This window comes from Drosophila nasuta, chromosome 3, assembly GCF_023558535.2.
Source record: "Drosophila nasuta strain 15112-1781.00 chromosome 3, ASM2355853v1, whole genome shotgun sequence".
Taxonomy (NCBI): Eukaryota; Metazoa; Arthropoda; class Insecta; order Diptera; family Drosophilidae; genus Drosophila; species Drosophila nasuta.
The window spans coordinates 6,856,697-6,878,614 of record NC_083457.1 but is presented as its reverse complement, the minus strand read 5'-3'; the positions used below and the strand labels follow the sequence as shown (position 1 = coordinate 6,878,614).

Sequence of the window (21,918 nt, the reverse complement as noted above, 5' to 3'; positions counted from 1 at the left end):
AATTGTTGGTTGAATTTATATAAAAATTTTGTCTATATTTTGCCAATTTTTGTGAAAAAAATTAAAAAAATATTCTTACAAAATAGAAATTGTTTGATTTTCATCCTCATTCTCAAGTTGTTTTTAAGTGCAGGTTTAGGTTCAGGTGTTCTCATCGAAGCTAATGCAAAATATGTAAGACAAAGTTAGAAAGCTAGTCGAGTGTGCTCGACTGTGAGATATCCGCTACTGATTTTAAATATATATTGATGCAGTATTAAATTTAAAATATACCATAAATTGTTAAATATAACAGATTATCAGCTAAAGAAAGTATTCAGAAATCATAAATACTAGAGTTGCTACTGTATGTACCGAAAATCGCAACTCTATCTTCAAAATATTCTTGCTATTCGAGATTTGTCAATTTGCGAGAGCGGAAATGGGAGTGCAACTAACGCAATACGGTTGAAGTGCTTGATTTTTCAATACCAATTCAATTCTGGCGCCAAGGTAACATAAAAGAAATCCATCCCTATCCATCGTAATTATTTCCATCCCTATCATTCCTTATCTTATTCATAATGCCCTTAATACGCAAAGCTAATATTTTTCGTAATAATGACTGTATTAATATATTTAGATATTGAGTGTGGATATATACATATATTAACAACTAAAGAAAGCCAAGTAAAGCTAAGTTATATTTTTGCTCATACTCAACAATATTGCTCCTCACTTAACAGAATTGCTCCACAACTTGGATAGGCAATAAATGTGTTCAATGTATAAACGCATTTCGCATCGCATGTTTGTATTATAAATTTTTATTTACTAAGCTATGTTGTTGTTTTTTTAATAATTAATTCTTATTACAGCTTTCCTAATTATTGTCTTAGTTAACACCTTTCAATAACATAAATATTGAATACCAATAGATTTTTTTACAGCGCTTTTTTTCAAAAGTTGCCTTTGCCACTCGCCACAAGATGGCGCTGTCACACAGTGAAAGGCAATTATTATTATGAGTAATGTGCTTGCAATCTAGATTTAATTACAAACGAATTAATTATAAAACTCTTTCTTTGTTTAACCTGCATAATGCGACTTTAAGTATTCATTTAGAAGGTCACATCGTTGCCACCTGTGGCATGCGACCACGTTGCACGTGCTAATGAAAGCGCAAAGCAGCTCAACAAGAGGAACCCCAAAATCAATAGCAATATTAAATATAGATGAGCTGTGCATTTCGCATAGTGCAAACAAAGCAAAGGGCCTTGAGTAGTCAGCGAACACGACTAAATTTAGTACACAGTGCAGAGGGGGCCACGCGATAAACACATCCTTACATTTTTACATACAACATAAGGAACTCACACTCGCGAAGCTTCGGATCGCTTCGCATATAATTAGCCAATTAAAAAGTCAATGAACGGGGCGTAACGGAAACTTTGGCCGAAAATATGTTGACAAGCTTTTAAGCGTAAACTCACAAACACACTCACACACACACACACACCTACGCTTATGGTTGCGTATACGCCGTGTTGCCAAGATGGCCGCAACGGTGAACTTGAATTAAGTGCGCGTCTGCTGATGGCTTCAATTGAATTACCTTTTTGATTATTTCAACGCGTTTTCGGCGCGTTTTAATGTGCGCTTAATGTGCTTGCAGCAATCGTAATCGAGTTTCGATTCCTCCTTTTTTCCTGTTGGTTGTCGCAGTTGTAGCTTTGCTCTAACAATTAGACAAGGCGTGCGCGTCCTTCCGCTCGACAAATTTACCAAACGTGCGTCCTTTCACTGTCCGGGCATTGTCTGGCCTCAGCCTTGAACGGCGGCATCGCTTTTGCGGCGGCCGCTTCCTGTTGTTGCAACTGCCGCCTGCTGCCACCTGCTACCAGTCGCCTCTTGGTCCTTAGTCGAGAACTTTGTCTATTACACGTTGGCGTTTTGTTTGTCCAAAAATACGCAAAAGCTTTCAGGCTCTTCAGGCAAGGTGTGCGAGAGTGGTTTGGGGGCGATGAATTACCGTTAAGATTGACAAGTGTCGCCTTGGTAAACTCAACCTTAACACATAAACACCTCTGGCTGTGTGCGTGCGTGTGTCTATGTGCGTGTGTTTGTGTGAGGGCTAAACTAATATAATATAAATTAAGTAATAGCCCCAGTGAAAGCTCTGCGAAAATCAAGTGTCTCAGCTGTGTTATTGCTTTAAGATGCCAACTGTTGACGTTGGCTGCCTTCAAAAGGTGTGGCAGTCCCTTAATGAAAAGTTGGCAGTCCCAGGGGAATGTGAACGATACTGTTTGGCAAATATTTTAAATAAACTCTTAGCCGATGATTGCTAATCCATTTTCAACAAATATTTTTGATCCATTTAACTCCTTTGGAATATTGAGAAGAGTTTTATATTTTGATACTTAATTATTAAATGTTTTTAAAAAGAAAAAGTGGGCACTTTCATACCCTTTAGTCATAGACAGCTAGATTATTATGCATAGTAATCAAAAAGAATAAACTTTCTTTCAAGAACAAGGCTCTCAGCTCAATTCATTTCTCATCTCACAAAAACCAAAGTTTGATTAGTAAACATGCAATAATTGAGCAACAGCAATTAGCAGTGCAGCAACAACTAATCGAACTTTACTTTAACCAAAAGTCAACTTGAGCAGCAGTGCCTAAAAAATAAAGTCATGGTTAATGTGGGCAAAAGGACATGAGAAAATCTCCATTAGTCAGAGACTTAACGGCAGCTTACAAGTTGGCGCAAAACTTTGCAACTTTAACCTCTAGTATTAAAGCAGCAGCAGCAGCAGAAAGAGCAACAGACGTGAACTTCTTGAAGGCAACAGGGAAACTTTTGAAAAATTAAAAGTAATTAGCTAAAAAGCTAACAAATTGTTAGTAGATCTAACTAATAAAGCAACTAATTAAAACCGCAGCATTGAACTGAAGTCAACTAAGGCCAGACGACCTCGCGTTCTCTTCCTTTTCGCTCTCTTAAAAGTTCTCTCTCTCTTTGAACGAAATCAACAGTTTGATGTGAAAGCTTTGGCGAAAGCTTAGCAGAGATGCTGCATCGCAGCAGCCACAAGTTGCCTTTTCGACATTTGCAACAGTTGCTGTTGAGTGTCTTCGAAAAGCGGACGTGGCAATCTAAAGGTAGCGGACGACGCAAAGCGCGCAAATCAATCACAAATTTTGTTTGGACCCTCAAAAAAAAACGTTATCAGTGGACTACAGTGTTTCAGTGTGTGAGCAAGAGAGAGAAGGATATACGAGTAAGCGCTGGTGGAGCGAGTGAGAGGGAGGCAGTTTAAGTGCAAGCTGATTTTGTTGCTAGCAACAATGTTGCCCACCATGTGAAATGTCCGAGAAATGTTTTCAAAAAAAAAAAAAAATATATATATTTTAAAGTGCAAAATCAAAAATACTAAAAGTCTAATTTATGCCGTAAATAAAATCGAATAATTTACGTTGATGCGAGTGAGCAGCGAGTGTATTCATATTCACGTATTCATCATAAATCAAAACGCGTCTCATTCAAACATTATTTTGCATTTTTTGATTTACCTACGTCGAATGTTTTGATGCCCAAAACTCAATCATCAGTCGCATCAGAAAGTGTAAAATCATTTTATAATTTGGCGCCCAACGATCCACATAATCAAAAACGTGTTTGCAAAAAACCAAAAAACCAAAATGAATATAATAAAAATACAAAAGATATGTTGAAAATGAATTAAAACAAAAAGAAGAATTACCATATGTAGTCACGCACAAAGGCGCAAGGCAGCAGCATCATCATCATCAACAGACATTTATCCATTCGTCCACTCCACATTTCCACCTCACTTATACTTGCAATTGTAACTAGAGAAGGGCACAAGGTCGTGACACGAAAATAATAATAATCGTATACAATGTAAAACAATAAAATTCTTAAATATAACAGTTAACCGACTAGAAATAGCAGTTCACAAAAACTCGACAAGAAAATTTATTTTTTAGAACAACAAAAACTCGCAGATGAAATTTCAAAATTCCATTTTAGAAAATATATTTCCACAACAAAAAAAAAACATTCTGAAAAAATTAAAAATATTCCATTTTAATCTCATATATCAATATATTATATTTTAATCGTGATCATAAATGTCAACAGTTTATTTCATTCAACGAAAATATGAAAGAATATTTTTCACAAAGACTTTCTGCTCTCTGCTCTTGTGGATTATAGAAAATTGTGTGCTCGATGAAAAGACTTTTGAAAATAATCATAATCTCACAGCTTAGAATGCTTTTAGACAAAAACCATTGTTTGTTGTATTGTCTAGAATATTATAGAAGAGAGATAATCACGTTTGTACTTTAATATGAATTCAAACAAAAATATTGCTATTCACATTTCAACTTTTAATAAATCAAAGAGTATTCAGGAAATATATAATAATTAAATTGTTGATAATAATGTCACTGAAACTTGCCCATCTTTAGCTCTAACTGTAACTGTAGCAATCTCGAAACCGATTCCCATACTCGACACTCAACTTCATAAGCCAAAAAGTATCAACAAACATATGCACATTGTATAGATGCTTACAAATGTATCACATATAAATTTGTATATATGTTTGCAAATAAAATCAAATAAATTTGAAATCTTTTTGCAAATTGTATCACACGCTTCTCATTTTGTGTTTTTCATTTTGCCATTTTCTCATATATATATTCTTTCTTTTTTTGTTTGCGGTTGCTGCGTCTCTTGGTTGATTTATTTTTCATGTGCCACCTCAAACAATTTGCTCAATGTATGTTTCGTTTATTCCAAAAACCAAAACAAAATAAATACAAAAAATCAACTAAAATATAAGAAGCAACAAGCGACAAGCAAGAGAAAAAACCAAAACAACAACAAGCAGCAGTGCAAGAAGTGATAAAGGAAGCGGCCTGAAGGCCAACACCGAACACCGCGCCGTTTCCCCCCGTGCACAGCCCGTGCACCGCACCCCGCTTCGAGGGCGCCGTCTAAAAGGTAGGTGTGCACTTTGATTTGCGACTTGTGTACAAAATTCGCACAAAATTCGCTTTACACACACTTATTTGCATTTCAAAGGCACGCATGTGTGCGTTGCCACGACTGTGTGTGTGTGGCTTTGTCTCTATGTGTGTATGTTTTTGTACTCTATAGAGGCTTTTTTCCCCATTGATTCGCGTGGTCGCTGTGTATATGATTATCAGACGCATCGTCATCATATCTGATATGGCGACGGTTCACGCTGCGTATGATTGATTGATGCCTGTCTATGCTACGCGCCTTCGCTGTGTGTTGGTGTGTGTGTGGGTGTATATCTGTGTGTGTGTGTGTGTGTGTGTATGTGTGTGCTGCCATAATTATATTTACGTGGGTCGCCTGACACACTGATTGCCGTATTAAGTACAACAAAATGTGTATTAGCCAAATGTGATTGAGAAATTTCAACGTTAACAAGATAAGATCTGTCTGTCGCTGATTTGCATGTGTCCCGGAATACCAGCGGAAATTGTAATGAAAACATCAAAAATTCTCAGAGCATTGCCAACGAATAATTGCTAAATCGAATGTTGAACAAACGAATGCTGATGCGAAATGCTAGCAAAAACTCATTAATAAGTCGGTGGTTTGTTTAGCTACTTCAACTTGGGTTTTGATGTCATGGAAAATATTGACAAATTCTGTGCTTCAATTTTATGTAGCTTTTACTTAATTATTATACTTTGAAGAAAGTTTAGTTCGCAGGGATATCCAACTTAAAGATTTATTTTACTTTAATATTATACTTTGGAGACACTTTATTTTAAGTGGGCTAAGCAAATTTGTGAAAGTTATGAAATTTCAAAGAATTCACTCTTTTAAGAATTCCAAGAAAATGTAAACTAACTAGCTAACTGCAGTTCTGATTTAATTGCCGTAGAGGTAAAGATACATCTTCACTCAAAGTAAAACTGCATTTACCTCAATTGTTCATATTCACTTCAGAAAACCAAAAAAATACTTGCATTTCCTTTTAAAATGACAAAATCTAATTGGAGCCGCCTGTAATTAATTTGCTACAAACATAGTTATCTTGCAGCCACTGCAACAGGGTAAGTGGCGATAGTTTTTTGCGGCTAGTTAAACCATTAAATGTATCTCAATTTCCGCATCACAAAAAAGCGGGGAAAAATGAATACAGTTACGATTACAATTTGCAGGTGAGTTAAACAATTAGAACGGAAATTATGGACAGCAAATTGAATAAGTTTGAATTACGTAACAAAAAAATGAAATTAAAGCGTTTTCAATTAAAAAATGTAAAAGAAAGGTTGGATTTTGTGTGCGACATACTATACGGGAGAATTTTCATATTTTCCATTTTCATTTGTGACGCTGCCATTTAATTGGCCGTAAATGAAATTTCCTGGCCACCTTCGCGCTTTCTTCGCACCTGTCAGCAGCATTTATGCGTATCAACACCCCTCACCGTTGCCCCGGGCTCCGCGCTCCCCCCCAAAAAAGCTTTTGGGTTTTTCGTTTCGCTGCAAAAATTTCTATAGCATACTTTGCAGCGCCAAATGCCAACTGCCAGCAGGCGAATGTTAGCTACCAACTTCTGGATTAAAGTTATAAAATGCACGCATAAAACTGGACAATAAACCGAGTTTAGCGTAAACGTTAAAATTAACAAACTAGAATAAAGCCACGCATAGTTCTTGATTTCTTCGCTCCCCTCAACACATTTTGCATTCGCATTTTTATGATGATTTAAAGCCTTATAAATATAAATATCGCTGCATCCATATATACTGCGTATATATATATATGTATGTATTTTGTATATGTATGCTACTTCTAAACTATCTAAAGCACTTGACCGAGTTTTTGTTGCTTTACGCTGTTGGCATTTGGATTTTTGCCCCATACCCTCTGCTCCAACGAGACCCTTCAAAGGGGTAAGATGGCCGTATGCAGAGCACTATAAAGAGTTATGACTTTTAAGGGTTAGTTGGCAAGGAGGATGGATTGAAGAATCTATAATAATCTCAGCTACCCCCTCAAAGTTCAATTTGTACGCGAAATATCATTGGCTTCCGCTGCTAGGAGATTCTCAGGCAAAATAATACAAAATGCAAACAATCAAACAGCCGAAAATTTGCAGGTGATATTAATATTTCTATAAATGATTTTAATCTGACAAAATTTGGGACGAAAATCGAAGTATTTAAATTATATGTATTAAATGAATAATAAATCATATATTTTTATTACTTAAATTAAATAATAAAATTTGAATTTAAGACTTAAGAAAATACCTTAAGATATCTGCTAGTCGAGCATGCTCAGCAATTCCCTTGCGCTATCACATTTTTTTTAGATTTTGTAGTTTGTTGTTTCCTCGACTGCGATTATTTTTGCTTGCTGGCTTGTAAAAAAATGCATAACATCAACTGGGCTTCAACCAGTCCGCACATAAAACTGGGGAACACAGCGAAAAAAAAACGCAAAAGCTCTATCTGTGAGGGGTTAAATTTAAAACTCACTATTATGACGATGACAATCTCTGCGAGCTTGACATTTTAAAAAATAATAATATATATAAAGCAAGGCAAATTAAATACATAACTAAAGCTAGACAAAGAGGACACGTTATGATTTATTACAACGACAAACGAATTGATTTGTGGCTTTTATGGTCAACAATTTGTCAGTGCAAATCATACGAAAAGATAAAAACAACTTTTCATATGCTTTGCGCTGACAAAATGTTAATCCAATTTGCCACGTATACGCAATATCCGAGTACAAAAGTCAGCAAGGATGCAGAAGATTTTCAAGTTCACGTTGTGCCTGCAGCTTTTTGTCCAGCTGACATTTACGCAACATCATCTGCTTGTAGTAATGACGCAGTTCGATCTTTTTGCGCTGTCGCAGCATCTGATTCATATAGGAATGTTCCATTGTCTTGGAAGGACGTGCTCTCAGTTGCTTGCAAATGGCACAATCCGAACATTTTTTGCCTCTCGATGATGATATTGGCTCGCGCTCTAAATAATATGTATTCAATGCATTGTCAGTCGTCAGCTCCGTTTCGGAAGGTGGCGGTGAGCTGGGTTCTTTGTTGATATAAGTGGAAGGATGTTCAACTTTTTTTTTGGGAGTCTTGGTTTTCTTGGGACGCTTCCGTTTCGGTTGTGGTTTTGGTTCTGGTTCTGGTATCGGTTGTGCTTCTGGTTCTGGTTTCGCTTCCTGCGCCGCTAACTCTGCATTCTGTTTTAATTTCCAATCATAAATAGGTTTATGCGAGTTTGGTACGTAAGTTCCTTGCGATATAATCGATGCCTGCGATATTAAGTTACTTTTTGCATACTTTTTAGCTTTCTTAGGTGAGTCCAATAAATGTTGAAAATCTAGACTTCTTCTATAAGGATTATTATATATGACTTCCTTTTCACGTGAGTTGAGCTGAAACAGCTTTCCGTTTTCATTGCCCGATCTATAATCTAACTTTTCTATTAAATTTGACGATTTTTTCCCAAATAGACTTTCCCACTTGGTCATATCTTTGTGCATGATTTGACTTATTCTATTTCTATTTGAGGCTTGACTCAGCTTTATACTTCTATATGAGGTTTGACTCAGCTCTTTAGTATTATTTGAGGCCTGACTCAGCTCTCTACTTCTATTTGAGGCTTGACTCAGCTTTCTACTTCTATTTGAGGCTTGACTCTGCATAGTTTTGCGTTTTCTTTGAACTTTATGTTTTGAAGCTCTCGATTTTGGTGTCTCAATTTCTTCGGTAAGATTGTTTTCATTGTTTCCGTAGAAATTCTTCATTATTACAGATTTGCTGCTTTTTAAACTAGAACTTGAGTTTTCTAAATTGCCTTCGGCGTCAGATTCTTTTACTTGTCGTTTTTTTCTATCTTCTTGAACTGAATTGGCTTTCCGTTTCTTTTTCATATTCGTAATGAGCTTATTCCACAATTTAGTTCCTACTAAATCTGGTTGTTCATCACTGATTTCAGGTTTTTCTTCTGCCTGCAATTCTTCTTTGACTGGCGAATCTTTCGGCCTTATGCTTTTATCTCCTTTCTTTACATTTCCCAACAATTTATGTGGTAGCTCTTTTGGTTGCTCTGTAGTCGCCAGTTGAGAGTCGCGTTTCTGTTTCCAGAGACGAGTTAAGTTCTGAAACTTCTCAGTCATATAAATTGGTAATCCAGTACTTCGATATTTCAAACTAGGTTTTGATTTTCTTTTTTCCAAACGTTGCTTTGCGTATTTAAGAAAGCTATCGTGCGATTTAATCTTTGCCAACATTTTGTGTTTGCCAACAATTGGCTTGTAAGGTTCCTTGATTATAGTTTTAGCCTTATACTTAATTATGGGAATATTCGCGAATTTCACATTGGTTGGCTCGCTGTGCTTTGCATGGAATTGTTCCAGTTCTTTTTCGCTAAGTTCACTTATTAATTTGGGTTTGTATTTATTGTGCGATCTGATCTTAACTACAGGGGTGTCTTCAGTTTTAATAGCTTTCTTTGAGCTAGCTTCGTATTTCTTTTGCGGCTTCGTAAATCTTGGCGAATATTGCGCAGGTTTGTTAATTGCCTGCAAATGTTCAATAGCTTTCAATTGATCCTTGATCAGTGCCACGTCATAGGGATTTCTTGTTTTGCTCAAACGAGAGATAGCTTCATCGGTGGCACTTTGCCAAGCAGTTTGTGGCAATTCGCCAAGCTTGCGGCGTTTGTCTTTCAAGTTGGCTTTCAATGGACTCTGAAAGCATTTTGTGAACTCTCCATAAATGGTATTTATGGCAGCTTGCACAGATATATTCTTCGATGGTAGTTTCTTGACAATCGGTTCCTTCTTCTGGGTCAACAATTTGAGGAACGAGGCGGCCCGTTTGCTTTTGATATGCTGCACAAACTCAGTGTTCTGCTCGATGCGTTGCCGGATGTCCTGCTGATGCTTCTTGCAGCCACTGACTTTGTAGCTCCCAATACTCACGGAATGCTCGATTGCTCTTATTGATCCATTGGATGTCATCGATCAACGGCCCCAGTTCCTTCATTTTATCCACCAGACAGCTGCGATCCAGCACTAAAGGCATTTGCGAGCTCATCATTTCGTTTTTGCACTTGCAATTTTGCATTTTATTTTTATTTTAATTTTGGTTTTGATTTTTCTTTTATGTTGTTGATTAAAAGTGCTAACACTTATACCTGACATTCTGCTTCGACTAAGCGAACATTTAAAACACATTCTAATTTTGTTAAAATTGTTTTTATTATAGTCAGTATTATGTTTAACAGTCTACTAAGATATGTCATACTTCAATGTGATTCAATTTGTTTGCCAACTGAATTGTTTGATATTCACTTGGCAAACAAATTGCATCACAGAAGATCATAAACAACGATCACAACATTTATGCTCTTTCAGCTTATTGTCAACAATTGTCCGACAATTGCTGAGCATCTTATAGCACAGTTTAAGTTGTTTGGTTAAAAAAATTTGGCCTTCTCAGACATTGTTGGAGCCTTGGGAGTCGGAGTCAATTTGCGTCTATAGTATTCTTTGAGTTCTTCCCTTTGCTGTCGCTTTCGCATCTCAATCATATAGGGCGGATCGGGTTCAGTTTGGCATAAACTACTACAGATCTCACAGTTGTGCTGGCTCTCAAGACTTGACGATGTTGTGGCCTTAATTTTCTTGACTTTTATTTTTCTTCTCTTCTTTTTGGGGTTTTTAGTCTGCTCATTGTCAATTAATTTTGAGCTCTCACAGCCACTGCATCTAAAACGCCGCACAATTTCCGATTCAAATTCCGTTGGCCAATTTTTGGGAATATTTTCAAGTTTGAAGTAATTAAGATTTTCATTTGTCAAAAAAATTTCCGACATGCTCTTCCACATTCATTGGCGGTAAGACAGGTTGTGGAGACGAATACACTGGGAATTCGCTAACTTTTGACAATATATTTCGAAGCGCAAAACGTTCGAGTAAACTCGAAGTCAATCCGATTATTTTACCTTCCTCACCATTTATTAGGTTTTCTTGTGGTTTTAACTCCGGTAGATCTATTGAAATGCTAACCCTGCTCGATTTTGACTTAGACCCTTTGCGCCGTTTTTGCTTGCTTCGTCTTGATTGTTTAGAGCGTTGCGCTGGTTTCTCAACTTCTTCATATGTTGCGTGCGGTTCACTGGAAGTTTCTGCAATCGTTGGCTCCTCAACTTCAGCTTCCACTTCAATTAGACTTTCACTTGAAATTTCATCGAGCTTAAACTTATTTTTTCGCATGATCTTATGTAGTTTACGGATCCTCTCACTATATTGCTGAGTAGTCTTTTCGATTGGTATGGTTTTTCTTTTCAATTGCTCAATTTGCGGCTCATCTTCCTCCGTTTGTTTCGACGACCTGCGACTCGTCACCTTCGCCATTTTCACAATTCCTCTCTGGTAGTTTATCCTACTTTTCTTAAGTGAATTTCGCATTCTTTGGTCCTCTAGATTTCTATCTACCAATCCACTCCACATTTCCGGCAATTTGAGCTTCAGGCTTATAATTGATTTCGTTTGCGATACGTTATCTAAATTCTCGCGTATGTTCTCTAGCTCTGCATTACGTCGAGCAGCCGCGTTCCCTAGAATTGGTTTTTTCTCAGTGAACTCTTTCCACGGTAAAAATCTAATCGGCCTTCGCATTTGATTTTGATGTATTTTCGCATTAAATCTTTTTATCATTTTTGCAGCCCTTGCCATTTTTGAAAAATGTGTCATTTTCTCATTTTCTATTTGACTCGAACTCGACATTAGTTCTTCTCGGTATTTCTCTAACGATTCTCTGGATTTCATTAACGATTCTTGTGATTTGTCTGATCTATTTGATCTCACTGACGAAGTGTCTTGGGTCGATTGTGATTTTATGGTCTTCCGCAAATCTCTTTTCTTAACTTCTTTCTTGAAGTCCTGAGTTGGGGTGTCAGTCTCTTTGTCATCTACATTTTTATCCAAGTCAAATGTAACGAATTGTCTTGGCTCTGAGATTTCCTGTTGCGATATTGTTTTTACTGTATATTTAACTGTTATTGGTCTCTCGACGGTTTTTATTTTATTTTTTCGCCGACGCTTCGATTTGGCAGATCTATGGGCCTGAGCCTTGCGATTTTCTTCGTTACATGTGCAGTTGAATAGTTTTTGAAAGTCTTTGTCTAGTTGAGGATTGATTTTCAGCCGTTTTATCGGTTCATTCTCGCCCACATTTTTAAATATATTCCGATTTTGGTTCTTGATCTGATCAATTAATATGCAATTCACAGTCTTGCGACGTTGATTATCAAAATATGAAATCGGTTTCGGCCTATTGGCAAAGAATTGCCACCAGTCTTGGAATGTATGACAGTCTTGCAACTGATTTACATGGGGCTGAAACCGTTTTATATGTCGATCGATACCTCGCACTTCCTCAGCGATGCCTTGACGGTGAATCAAATTTCTTTTGAGTCCTCGAGTTTGGCACACAATGCGCTCATAAGGATTGAAAAACATATTTCGTCTTCTTGTATTGTTTTATCTCTTTTTCGCAACACTTGCAATTTATTACTTTGAATTTGAAGTTCATAAACAATTTGATTTTGGTCTCCTAGCAACTATGATAGCATTTTTTTCGTTCTCTACATTTATCAACTGCACAACTATCAACTTCACAATAAATAAATCGATAAAATTGTAAAGCGAGCTAAGTAATTCCCTATTGGAGAACGTGTTGATTCTCCTACTTACAAAGCAACAAATGTGTAAAATTCAGAAATGTTAAATAAGCCACAAAACTATTTCTACAAAATTGTCTTCATTCACTTTCTCGAATTTCTGCAATTCTGAGAATATGTGGTTGGGCAATGCAGTTGTTGCATCCTTTAAATGTTATGAAATTTAACGAGGGTGTAATTTATGGTATTTATGTGTACAACATGTCATATTAGACTGATTTATCTTGCAATGTGTTTCCTTTTAATCTAATAATCCTTTCTATTTGCAAGTGAGGCAGCAAATGTTAAGGCATAAATGCACTGATTAAATTGTGCTCGAATGAAATAAGCATTTGTGATTCAAGAGATTTATGTATAATCATGTAATATTCAAGTGATTTATGTCGGAATATATTTTAATTTAATGTGACAATGTTTTGTAAATATGGCAAGTGCTTATACATGATTATTCAAATTGCCAAGTTAAGCAAATAGTGTATGCAAATAATGGCTAATAAATATGATCTACATTAGTAGCATTAAATCCATTTCAATAAGTATAATCATGGATGAGGTTCACATGCTATTATGCTAATAAGATCTATTTGCCAACAGTGCGAGAGATGTGAATGGAAAGCTATTTAGGACATTCTGCTGTCACATTGAATCAAACAACAGAAGTAGTTTTAGTGCTGATTTCATGAGAATTTATTTAGCAGACGCCAAATTTGTTTGTTTAAAATAAGTACTTTAAAATTAACAACAATACCGATATTTTAAAGTACGGCGCACAAATGCATTGTACGAAATAAACGATTTGCGAAAAGCTATATATGTATGTATTTCGAAAGTTTTACACATTTTAGATTGACCGATTTTTATCAACCTGCCTAAATTTGCCATGGAAAAGGGAAAATAAAAATTCTACGACACTGAAATATTCGCCTCTTTAATAAATACAATTATTAAAAGAAACATATTAACTTACAATCTTTGCCTAGAAAATGTTGCAAACGATATGCCCAAATAATACCAAAGTTCGTTATATTAGAATTGAATGCTGGGAATCATATGTGTTTTAAGTTTATGTTGTTTCGGTAAATTGAATTTTAAGAGTGCTTGACAGTTCATTGAGCCGACAACTTTGCTGAAGCACCATTACAACATATGTTTATCTTAAAGCAATATCTTTGTTGTTTAATTAACAATGTTTAAATTCGCGGCAGACTCACGCATTAAATCGCAATGGAGCACTTTTTAGATTCAGAAGATAATACTGCGAGCACATCGTTGGCGTTTCAGTGGGTGAGGAGGTTATTTGATGTTTGTTTGTTGCAGGGACTTATTTATTTATTTACACTCTGCGAGTCGTGTGTGCATAAAGCATAGCGCATATTGACACTAAAATAACACAGGTGCTCCCAGCAATGGATAGGATAGTTTTTTTTTTTTTTGTTGTATACCCTGTAAATGAAAATGTGTTGAATGGGTTGAATCTGCTAGAGATAAGTGCTGAACTAGCTCTAGAGGATAACATCTTGTTCAATATTTGCAAACTGATTTGTTAAAGGTAACTTGAATTTAATTTTTGCGTGGCATGTGTTGGAATCAATGGCACAGACAGCGGCTGAGTAGGAGAGACGATAAACAAAAACGACGGCCATGACGCTACCTGATGGATGGATATAAACAGTGGATTGCTCGTTTATTAGCAATTAATTTGAATATTAACAGCCTTAAGGTAAAAGCGCGTGGACATGCTGAGTAAATATTTAAAAAGACTAGCGAGCAAAAAGTCGAAACACTATAAAACTGATACAACTAAAAAAGCGTCATAAAAAATGCACAACTAAAAATAGAATAGATTTTCACGCGGCAACAATTTAATTTACGCTGGACGGCACATAGTTATGGTATATATGTGTGTGTGTGTGTGTGAGCGACTATTAACTAAATGGCATATTAAATAAATATTTTAAGTATGCGCATAAAACTGTCATTTCAGTAAAATTGCAACTCATTGCAAAAAGTATATGTAATTATTTAATGGCCATGTGACTAACTATAATAGTGTGTGTGCCATTTTCATTGGCATCCTGAATGACCTTCAGCGTTTGCTGGTCGTATTTGTGCAGCTGTTTCTTCAGCCCTGACAATTGAGCTGTGGATGTGCTGCAATGTTGAGAGCCACTCTCGAACGTGCTTATTTAATGGTCGGTTCCATTTCGATTTCTTCCATCTATGCCATACTTTGTAGCGCAATGTAATGTGAAGCCAGCTCAAAGCATAATTGCAAACAATTAGCATGTCTACGATTGGAGTACTAGAAGTTAAGCTATATGCAAACTGAGCAACTTTGTAATACCCAATCGGAAAGACAGTACTACTTGATAAGCTGTGAGAGTTAACTTTGCTGACAGCTTGACATAAACGGTTAGGTAAACATTCGTTAACATTTCGAATAATACAGTAGATAATTCTGATTAGTAATCTTTAAAATTAAATTAATGCTCTTTACGTTCATCATCGACAATCATCGTTTAATTTTGGTAGCGATATCACTTAAATAGTATTATAATCATGTATATCATATATACATATGCATATGTATATAATCATAATGATGTTTACTGATACTAATTGACAAACAACTGAATGTAATTTGCTATTTAATGTTTGTGTTTCATTAATTCAATCAATAATATGAAATCAGGCTGTTATTTAAATGTATTATATATATAAATTTATTATTTTTTAAATAATAACATACCTTGAATGTCGAATTTGTGTGCTCGTCTTTTGCAAAAAAAGGTGTTTTTTAGCTTTTTTATACTATATATATTATACTGAATCATACAAATGTTATGATAAAAATGCGTTCAACGTTTAATTGATGTGCATAATTTATTATTATTAAATTAAATTATTATTATTATTATTACTTTTAAATTTAATATTGTGTGTTACTCTCTTTTTTGCTATATACCCCATTAACAAAAATCTGTTCAGGTATACAGAATGAATATTTGCTCTTCTGCTTGGCTATTGCCATGTCATTGCTGCTTCAAGTTGCCTCTGCATTTTGCTTTGTTGTGGAAAATGCTGAAATCATTAAGCCTGGCCATAAAACCGTGAATCGCTTCGCATTACAGATTTGCAATACATACTTATACACGCTATATACATCGAGGTACATTCGTATGTAGAAGCTTAGATACTTTGACTACGCATATTATCTAGTCACTGCGTTCGCCTGAATGCTTTCATAAGGGATCCGTGCCTTGTCTCTCTGTCTGACCGTGCTGTGGCTTCTTCAATTTTGTACTTTAATTTGCTTGGGGATGCTGCAGCTTATGCGCAATTAGGCAGCTGATGAACTTGACTATATTTATTAATAAAATGGCACACATATACAAGCATATGTGGGCCAACAGCCAGGGGACAGACGTATGCTTCGTTTATGAACTGGAACTAGGCAAAAATAGCACATGGCTTGCATATGTATGTATGTAAGTGTGTTTGTAGATAGCCAGCAAATGTTCTTATTTCACTTTGACTTTTGTTTGCAGCTTCTTAAGGCGTGAGAGAATGCAGCAAATAAAGCAAAGCAAACACATTTCGATTTGGCCAATATAATTTCGTCTGCTTATTGCAGGTGTTTGATATTACTTTCGACTAATTGTATGCACTCGGCAAGGTCTGCCGAGACTCTAAGCAAAAGCATCTGTAACAGATCGACCAATGAATGGAATATTTGAGCACAGTGTGCTTGCATTTTTATACCCAATAGTCGTAAAGTTGTGTAAAAGAGAATTTTGATTCTTTAAGTTAAAGGGAGAATTCAATATATTTAAAATAAATGTAAAATTATTGTGTGTTATTAAATTTGATATATTCAAAATCCTGCTAACTATTAGTTAGCTTAATATTCTGAAACTCTTAGAACAATCATATTTAGAGAATACTAAATTACAGCTAAACTATTAGTCTCCCACCTAAGAAAGCTCTAGTACTCTTCGAGTTTACATTTGATTGACTTTTTAATAGGCTACTGGCAATTCCAGCAACTTGTAGACTTTGGGTTGTAAATGCATATGGTGTGCTGAGTGTGTGTGAAAATGATTTAATGAAAATGTGCACAGAAATGTAAATGTTGTGCAACTAATTGCTGCTAGGCCTTAAATCAACCATCTTACGTACGGAGTATTCGCTTACTTGCTTGAGGAAATTGAATTAAAATTTGAATTGTTTGCTGAGCCAGCAACTAACTATGCAGTTAATTAGCATTAAATATATGAGCAAACATTATAAATGTTGCTTACCCAAGCAGTAAACAGCATTAAAATGCAAATTCTTATATGAGTATTGACTACTATTTTTGGGTCTACACATGTGAGTGTTTTTTTTTGTGTAGTAGCTTGTTTGGTGGGTTTGAGAACCCTACTTAGAATGTCACTACACAAAATCTTGGCCTTAACTTTGGCAAATATTTTTGCAGTTGCTTTGTAAACAAAACCAGAGTAAGGCAAAACAAAATAAAGCAAAATAAAATAAAATCAAATCAAACAGAAGCAAACGCTGTGGCATAAGCCACATTAATGCTCAACACAAATACAGCACACAGAGAAAAAACAGGCAAAATAATAATAACAAATACGCGAACACATGGAAACCGAAAGGACCACGTTCTAAATACATACATATTATATAGTCCTCTCGTACACGTAAAGCCAACAAAGTTATGAACCCACCCAACTTTAGACAACAACTTGCCCTTGGGCTACAAAATAAATTAAAGTATTTTTCAATGTGCTCACGCATTTTTCAACAATTTTTTTTCATGTCTCTCACTTTTTTTTTGGTTTTCTATTTATTCATTCTTCTCTACATCAATAAATTCTAAAGTGCGTTTTTTATTGAAGGGGAAGGAGAGCTTAAAAAATGGAGTTTCCTGTTGTTGTTAGAATTTAAATTTGATTGCGAGGGGAGACTTTAAAATGTGAAGAAAGCTATAAGTTATTCAGAGAACTGGCCAATCAAATTTATTGCTATTCAGGCATAAAAATTCCAAATTAAAACCTTAAGCTGTTTCATAAAATTCCCTTGCATTTGAAAAATTGAGGGCAAAGTTTTACAAGTATCTATTGGGCATAGTTTGGTGCAGCGCCATCTATTGTTTGTTGCTTGTTTGTTTCCTATATATTTTTTTTATATTTTTAGGTTGTAGCTACCTAAAATTGTGGCTATATATTTCGCATAAAAATTATAGATTATAACTGACAATATGCCCTTCAAATTGAAAAACGTAAAGAAAAGTTAAACAAGTATTTATTGGACACAGTGTGGCGTAGCGCCATCTATTGTTTGTTGCTTGATTGTTTAATGCTTTCTTAGTATTCGTAGTTTACAGCTACTTAAAAATGTAGTTGTATGTATGTAACACATACAAATTTTAGATTATTAAACATATAAAAGCTCTAGATTATAACCAGCAAAAATGAATCGAAAAGTTATACACACATCTATGGGCAACAGTGAGGTACAGCGTCATCTATTGTTGCTGCTTGTTTGTTTTATATTTTCTGAATGTTCTAAGTTCGCAACTACGTGTAAGCTTAACTTAATTCTGTTCGAGGAGGTTACTTTGCTGCCACCACAACAATTATTAATATGACTCGCATATTTTGTTGCAGCTTCGATTTTAATAAAAAGTTGCGTAGAATCGATTAAAGATCAATTTGTGCGACTATAATCGACAGCTGTGTGCTGCTTGATCCGAAGCAAGCTACTCGAACTTTCACTTGTTCCCGGCTTCAATGGCAAGTTTGGCGTCTTCAAGTATGCAGCATTAATTGTGGCACGGCCATGCGGCAAAATGGTGAAACTGAAGAAGAAAAAAAACAGGAAAATTAATAAGCGCAACACGTGCAGCGGTTTTGCCGCAAAGTGTAATACAGAAAAGCGTCTGCTTGTTGTTCGCCCAGCAGCAAGACAAGCAAGTCTATGGATGGATGGATGGATGAAACGATGGACGGTGGGTTGTGGGTGGTGGGAGGGGAGCGAGTCTGGACATGGGGGCATGGCCAAAGTTTGTTGAGCAAACGGCTTTGAAGTCTAATAGGATTAGCCTTGCCTCGTCTTGCCAGTTCGGTCGCCGCCCACAACTTAGTGGGCGTGTTTGTATGGCGCAAATAAACGGCAACAGACGCTATATACAACTATGTTGTGTATGTGTGTGTGTGCGTGTGTTGGAGGCTAACCAGAAATCACATTGGTATAAATAATATTAAATAATGCAAGGCAAATATTTAGCGAGCAAATTGTAACAAGAAGCTACAGCTTTTATTATTGCAGTACAAAATGTAGATTATATAGTTGAGTATACGAGTATATATAAGAGGTATATGCTGGGGTAAATGGAAATGATTCGCTTATGGGGTTGTCAACACGGTTAACCGACCAGCTTGTCGTTGAACCTAATCGTCAAATCGGTCTTGGCCATGTTCGAGAAGGCGCCAACGAAGTCAGTGAGATTATCATTGGGCAGACGCCTATCGAATGGGAAGCCCATGGTACGCGCATCGGGATACAGTTTATCCTTGAGACCGCAGAACGAATACGCAGTGCTGCAGGCATCATTGGGAGTGCTGCGAAAACACATTTTCGATTAATAATTTGAAATGTGGCCTCGCATTGCGATGGCGTCTCACTTGGTTGGCTGTGCCACCGCTTCGTTGGCATAGTCCGAGAACATCACAAACAGATCGAAGAGCATGCCTTCGGGCTTGCCCTTGGGCAGCAGCAGATGCTGTGGCCAGCCGCAGCCGCAGAAACGGAAGCGAGCCAGCTCATCGGCTGCAGTTGGCTGATAATTGACACCAACAGCACGGAACGAACGCTCGAAGGGAATCGCCACCGATGACTGAGTCGACTCACGACGCACCGTATTCTCGCCAGGCATCACTGCGAAAACAGTTTGTGATTAAGTAGTAAGAACAGCTAAACATTCACCAGCTTACGCTCGGCAGTAAACTTGTCCATTTCAATGGCCATGAGACGTTGCTCCTCCAGACGCAGCGGCTGATTGCGTTCATCGGTCTTGGGACAGATGAAAATGCGGCAGGTTGCCGTACGTCTAGCTCCAGAGTTCGTAACGTTGAACGTGTAAGTCCAAGGTGCGTTCTGCAAATGTCTGAAATTAGCTCCAATTGTGTCATCCTCAACTGGGCCAAAGTCCAGACCAGCGGCCAGATTAGCAGTCGAACGCTGCCAATAGGTCAACAGCGTATTGGGACGAGCGGGACCAGCGCCAATCTTGGCCTCCACATAGGTCACATTGATACCACTGAAGCTGAGCTCATCGTTGGTATAGACGGGCAGCAAAGCCTTGTGCTTGTTGAACACGTTGTCGATGAAGCCGTGCCATCTGTAGAAGATGGGATCACGCATAGCTGTCGTCACATCACCCATGACGCCAAAGTCCTCCAAGTGGCGTGCATCAGGATCGTGGGCAAACGAGATGATGTTGTGTCCCTGGTTATGCAAATTGCCATAGTACTGCATGTTGACGGAGAGAGATGGCGCCGCCTCAACCAGATTGCCCAGAATATCGATGCCACGCTTCTCGTCCAGCGGAATGCGAGTGCCCTTGGTCTGGAGAGGGAATCAAGTATAACGTTAATGTTTTGGCAGACACACAAAAATGAAATGAATAGTTCAGCTTCTTCGTCCTATTATGTTTAGTTGCGTAAATGTGTTCCTTAGTTCGTTTTCTGTTCAGTTCTTCTTAAAAAAAAATAAAGATCGACAAAAGACGAACAAATTTAACGAAAATGAACTAAAAACGAAATTCAACGATAAACGGAATCGAACGCTGAGCCATCGATTCGAATGAACTAGCTCACTCACGAAATAAATTATTCAGTAAATTGAACGATTGGTTTGCTACTCACATCCTCGACAAAGCCCTGATCAATGGCAGCCAGGACACGATCGCGCCAGCGCTCGACATCGGAGATCTCAATGGATCCATCTGGACGATCAACGTCACGGAGCAGCTGATTGGAGATGCGAGCCGGATAGGTGCGATTGTTGACGCTCGACAGGATCTTGGGGAAATAGCCTTCGATGATTTCCTCGCGCAGATTGTTCAGGGGCAGCACACGCTTCAGATTGTTGCAGAAACGCTCGACATTGTAGCGGGCGAGGATCTGATGATGCATGTAGTAGAAGAGTTCGCCACGACGATCCTTGTTGACGACTGTAGCGGGACCGCTGGCCGGATAAACCAAATGCCAATGCCAATGATGACTGTTCACGCCAATATCCTCACGGAAATAGGCCAAACGTTGCTCATCCTCGCGATCGGAAGCCGTGTAATTGTCGGGAATCGTGATCGGTGCACGGTTGCCGTTCTTTTCAACGACGGACGCCTCTTGGCGGGCATCCTGGAAGGCGGATGGCTCAATGAAGTTGCTTGGGAAGACCTGCGAGATGTTGGGAATGGGCACTTCACGTGTATCGGGACGATGGGCCACAGCAACAGCGTAACTGTACTGGAAGAGCACTGGATTCAGACGATCCCTGAAATGAAGAAGGCGATGTGAAGCACATGGCTTGAAAAGCTGCGTGTGGTGCACTCACTTGGTGTAGGCAGCCAGGGACACGAATTGCTGTAGATTGGGTGCATCCAAGTACAGCTTAACCAGTTGACTGGCGATTTCCCTGTGCAGAGAGTTGAACAGCGAGAATTGGTGCTTCCTGCCCAGCTTGGCAGCGAAATCCAGATTGGGCACTGAGGTCAGCTCACGCAGTGGAATTCTTGTCTGCACATTCTGCGAGAATCGATTGGCCACCTCCTCGGAGTTATTGCGATAACGATCCGTGTAGAAACTCTCGGGCAGATCAAAGACAGTCTTGCCCTGATCGCGAGTGGTAAACACTGGTTCCAAAGGACGTTGGAAGAGCAATTCCAAGGCTTTTAAATCGGTGTTCATAATGAAGTATTATCGAGTGCTGAGGATACCCTGTAAACTGCTGCTCTGCTCTACTCTTCACGAGGTGTGACGCTGCACTGTGACCATTAACCCAAACCAGCGGCATATTTATACCATTTTTGCTCTAACCACAATTAACAACTTGGCGCTTATCAAGTCTTTT

The 21,918-nt window shown here is 37.6% G+C and overlaps 2 protein-coding genes across 2 annotated transcripts in view; one reads left to right on the top strand and one right to left on the bottom strand.

Annotated features, from left to right (window-relative positions):
* The first annotated feature begins 3,106 nt into the window (after positions 1–3,106).
* LOC132790112 (potassium voltage-gated channel subfamily H member 8) overlaps positions 3,107–21,918 on the top strand; it is a 63,807-nt gene continuing 44,995 nt past the window's right edge. Inside the window, exons 1-2 of the mRNA XM_060798548.1 lie at positions 3,107–3,144; positions 4,857–5,017. The gene's annotated coding sequence lies outside the window, so the exon portion shown is untranslated. The remainder of the gene's footprint in view (positions 3,145–4,856; positions 5,018–21,918) is intronic.
* On the bottom strand, positions 19,076–21,821 carry LOC132790113 (phenoloxidase 2). Its single transcript, XM_060798549.1, has 5 exons — positions 21,403–21,821; positions 20,712–21,342; positions 19,779–20,412; positions 19,470–19,722; positions 19,076–19,406 (listed from the first exon to the last, which is right to left on the bottom strand). The coding sequence occupies exons 1-5, from the start codon at positions 21,753–21,755 to the stop codon at positions 19,211–19,213; spliced, it is 2,067 nt and encodes a 688-aa protein (XP_060654532.1). The 5' UTR covers positions 21,756–21,821; the 3' UTR covers positions 19,076–19,210.

What these genes read in the sequence shown, in the direction of transcription:
- LOC132790113 (XM_060798549.1), bottom strand. Translation starts at nt 21,755, where the DNA reads ATGAACACCGATTTAAAAGCCTTGGAATTGCTCTTCCAACGTCCTTTG. An exon ending in ATCAGGGCTTTGTCGAGGAT is followed by an intron (nt 20,413 to 20,711) that starts GTGAGTAGCAAA and finishes TTCCCTCTCCAG; the next exon opens with ACCAAGGGCACTCGCATTCC. An exon ending in GCGGTGGCACAGCCAACCAA is followed by an intron (nt 19,407 to 19,469) that starts GTGAGACGCCAT and finishes GTGTTTTCGCAG; the next exon opens with CACTCCCAATGATGCCTGCA.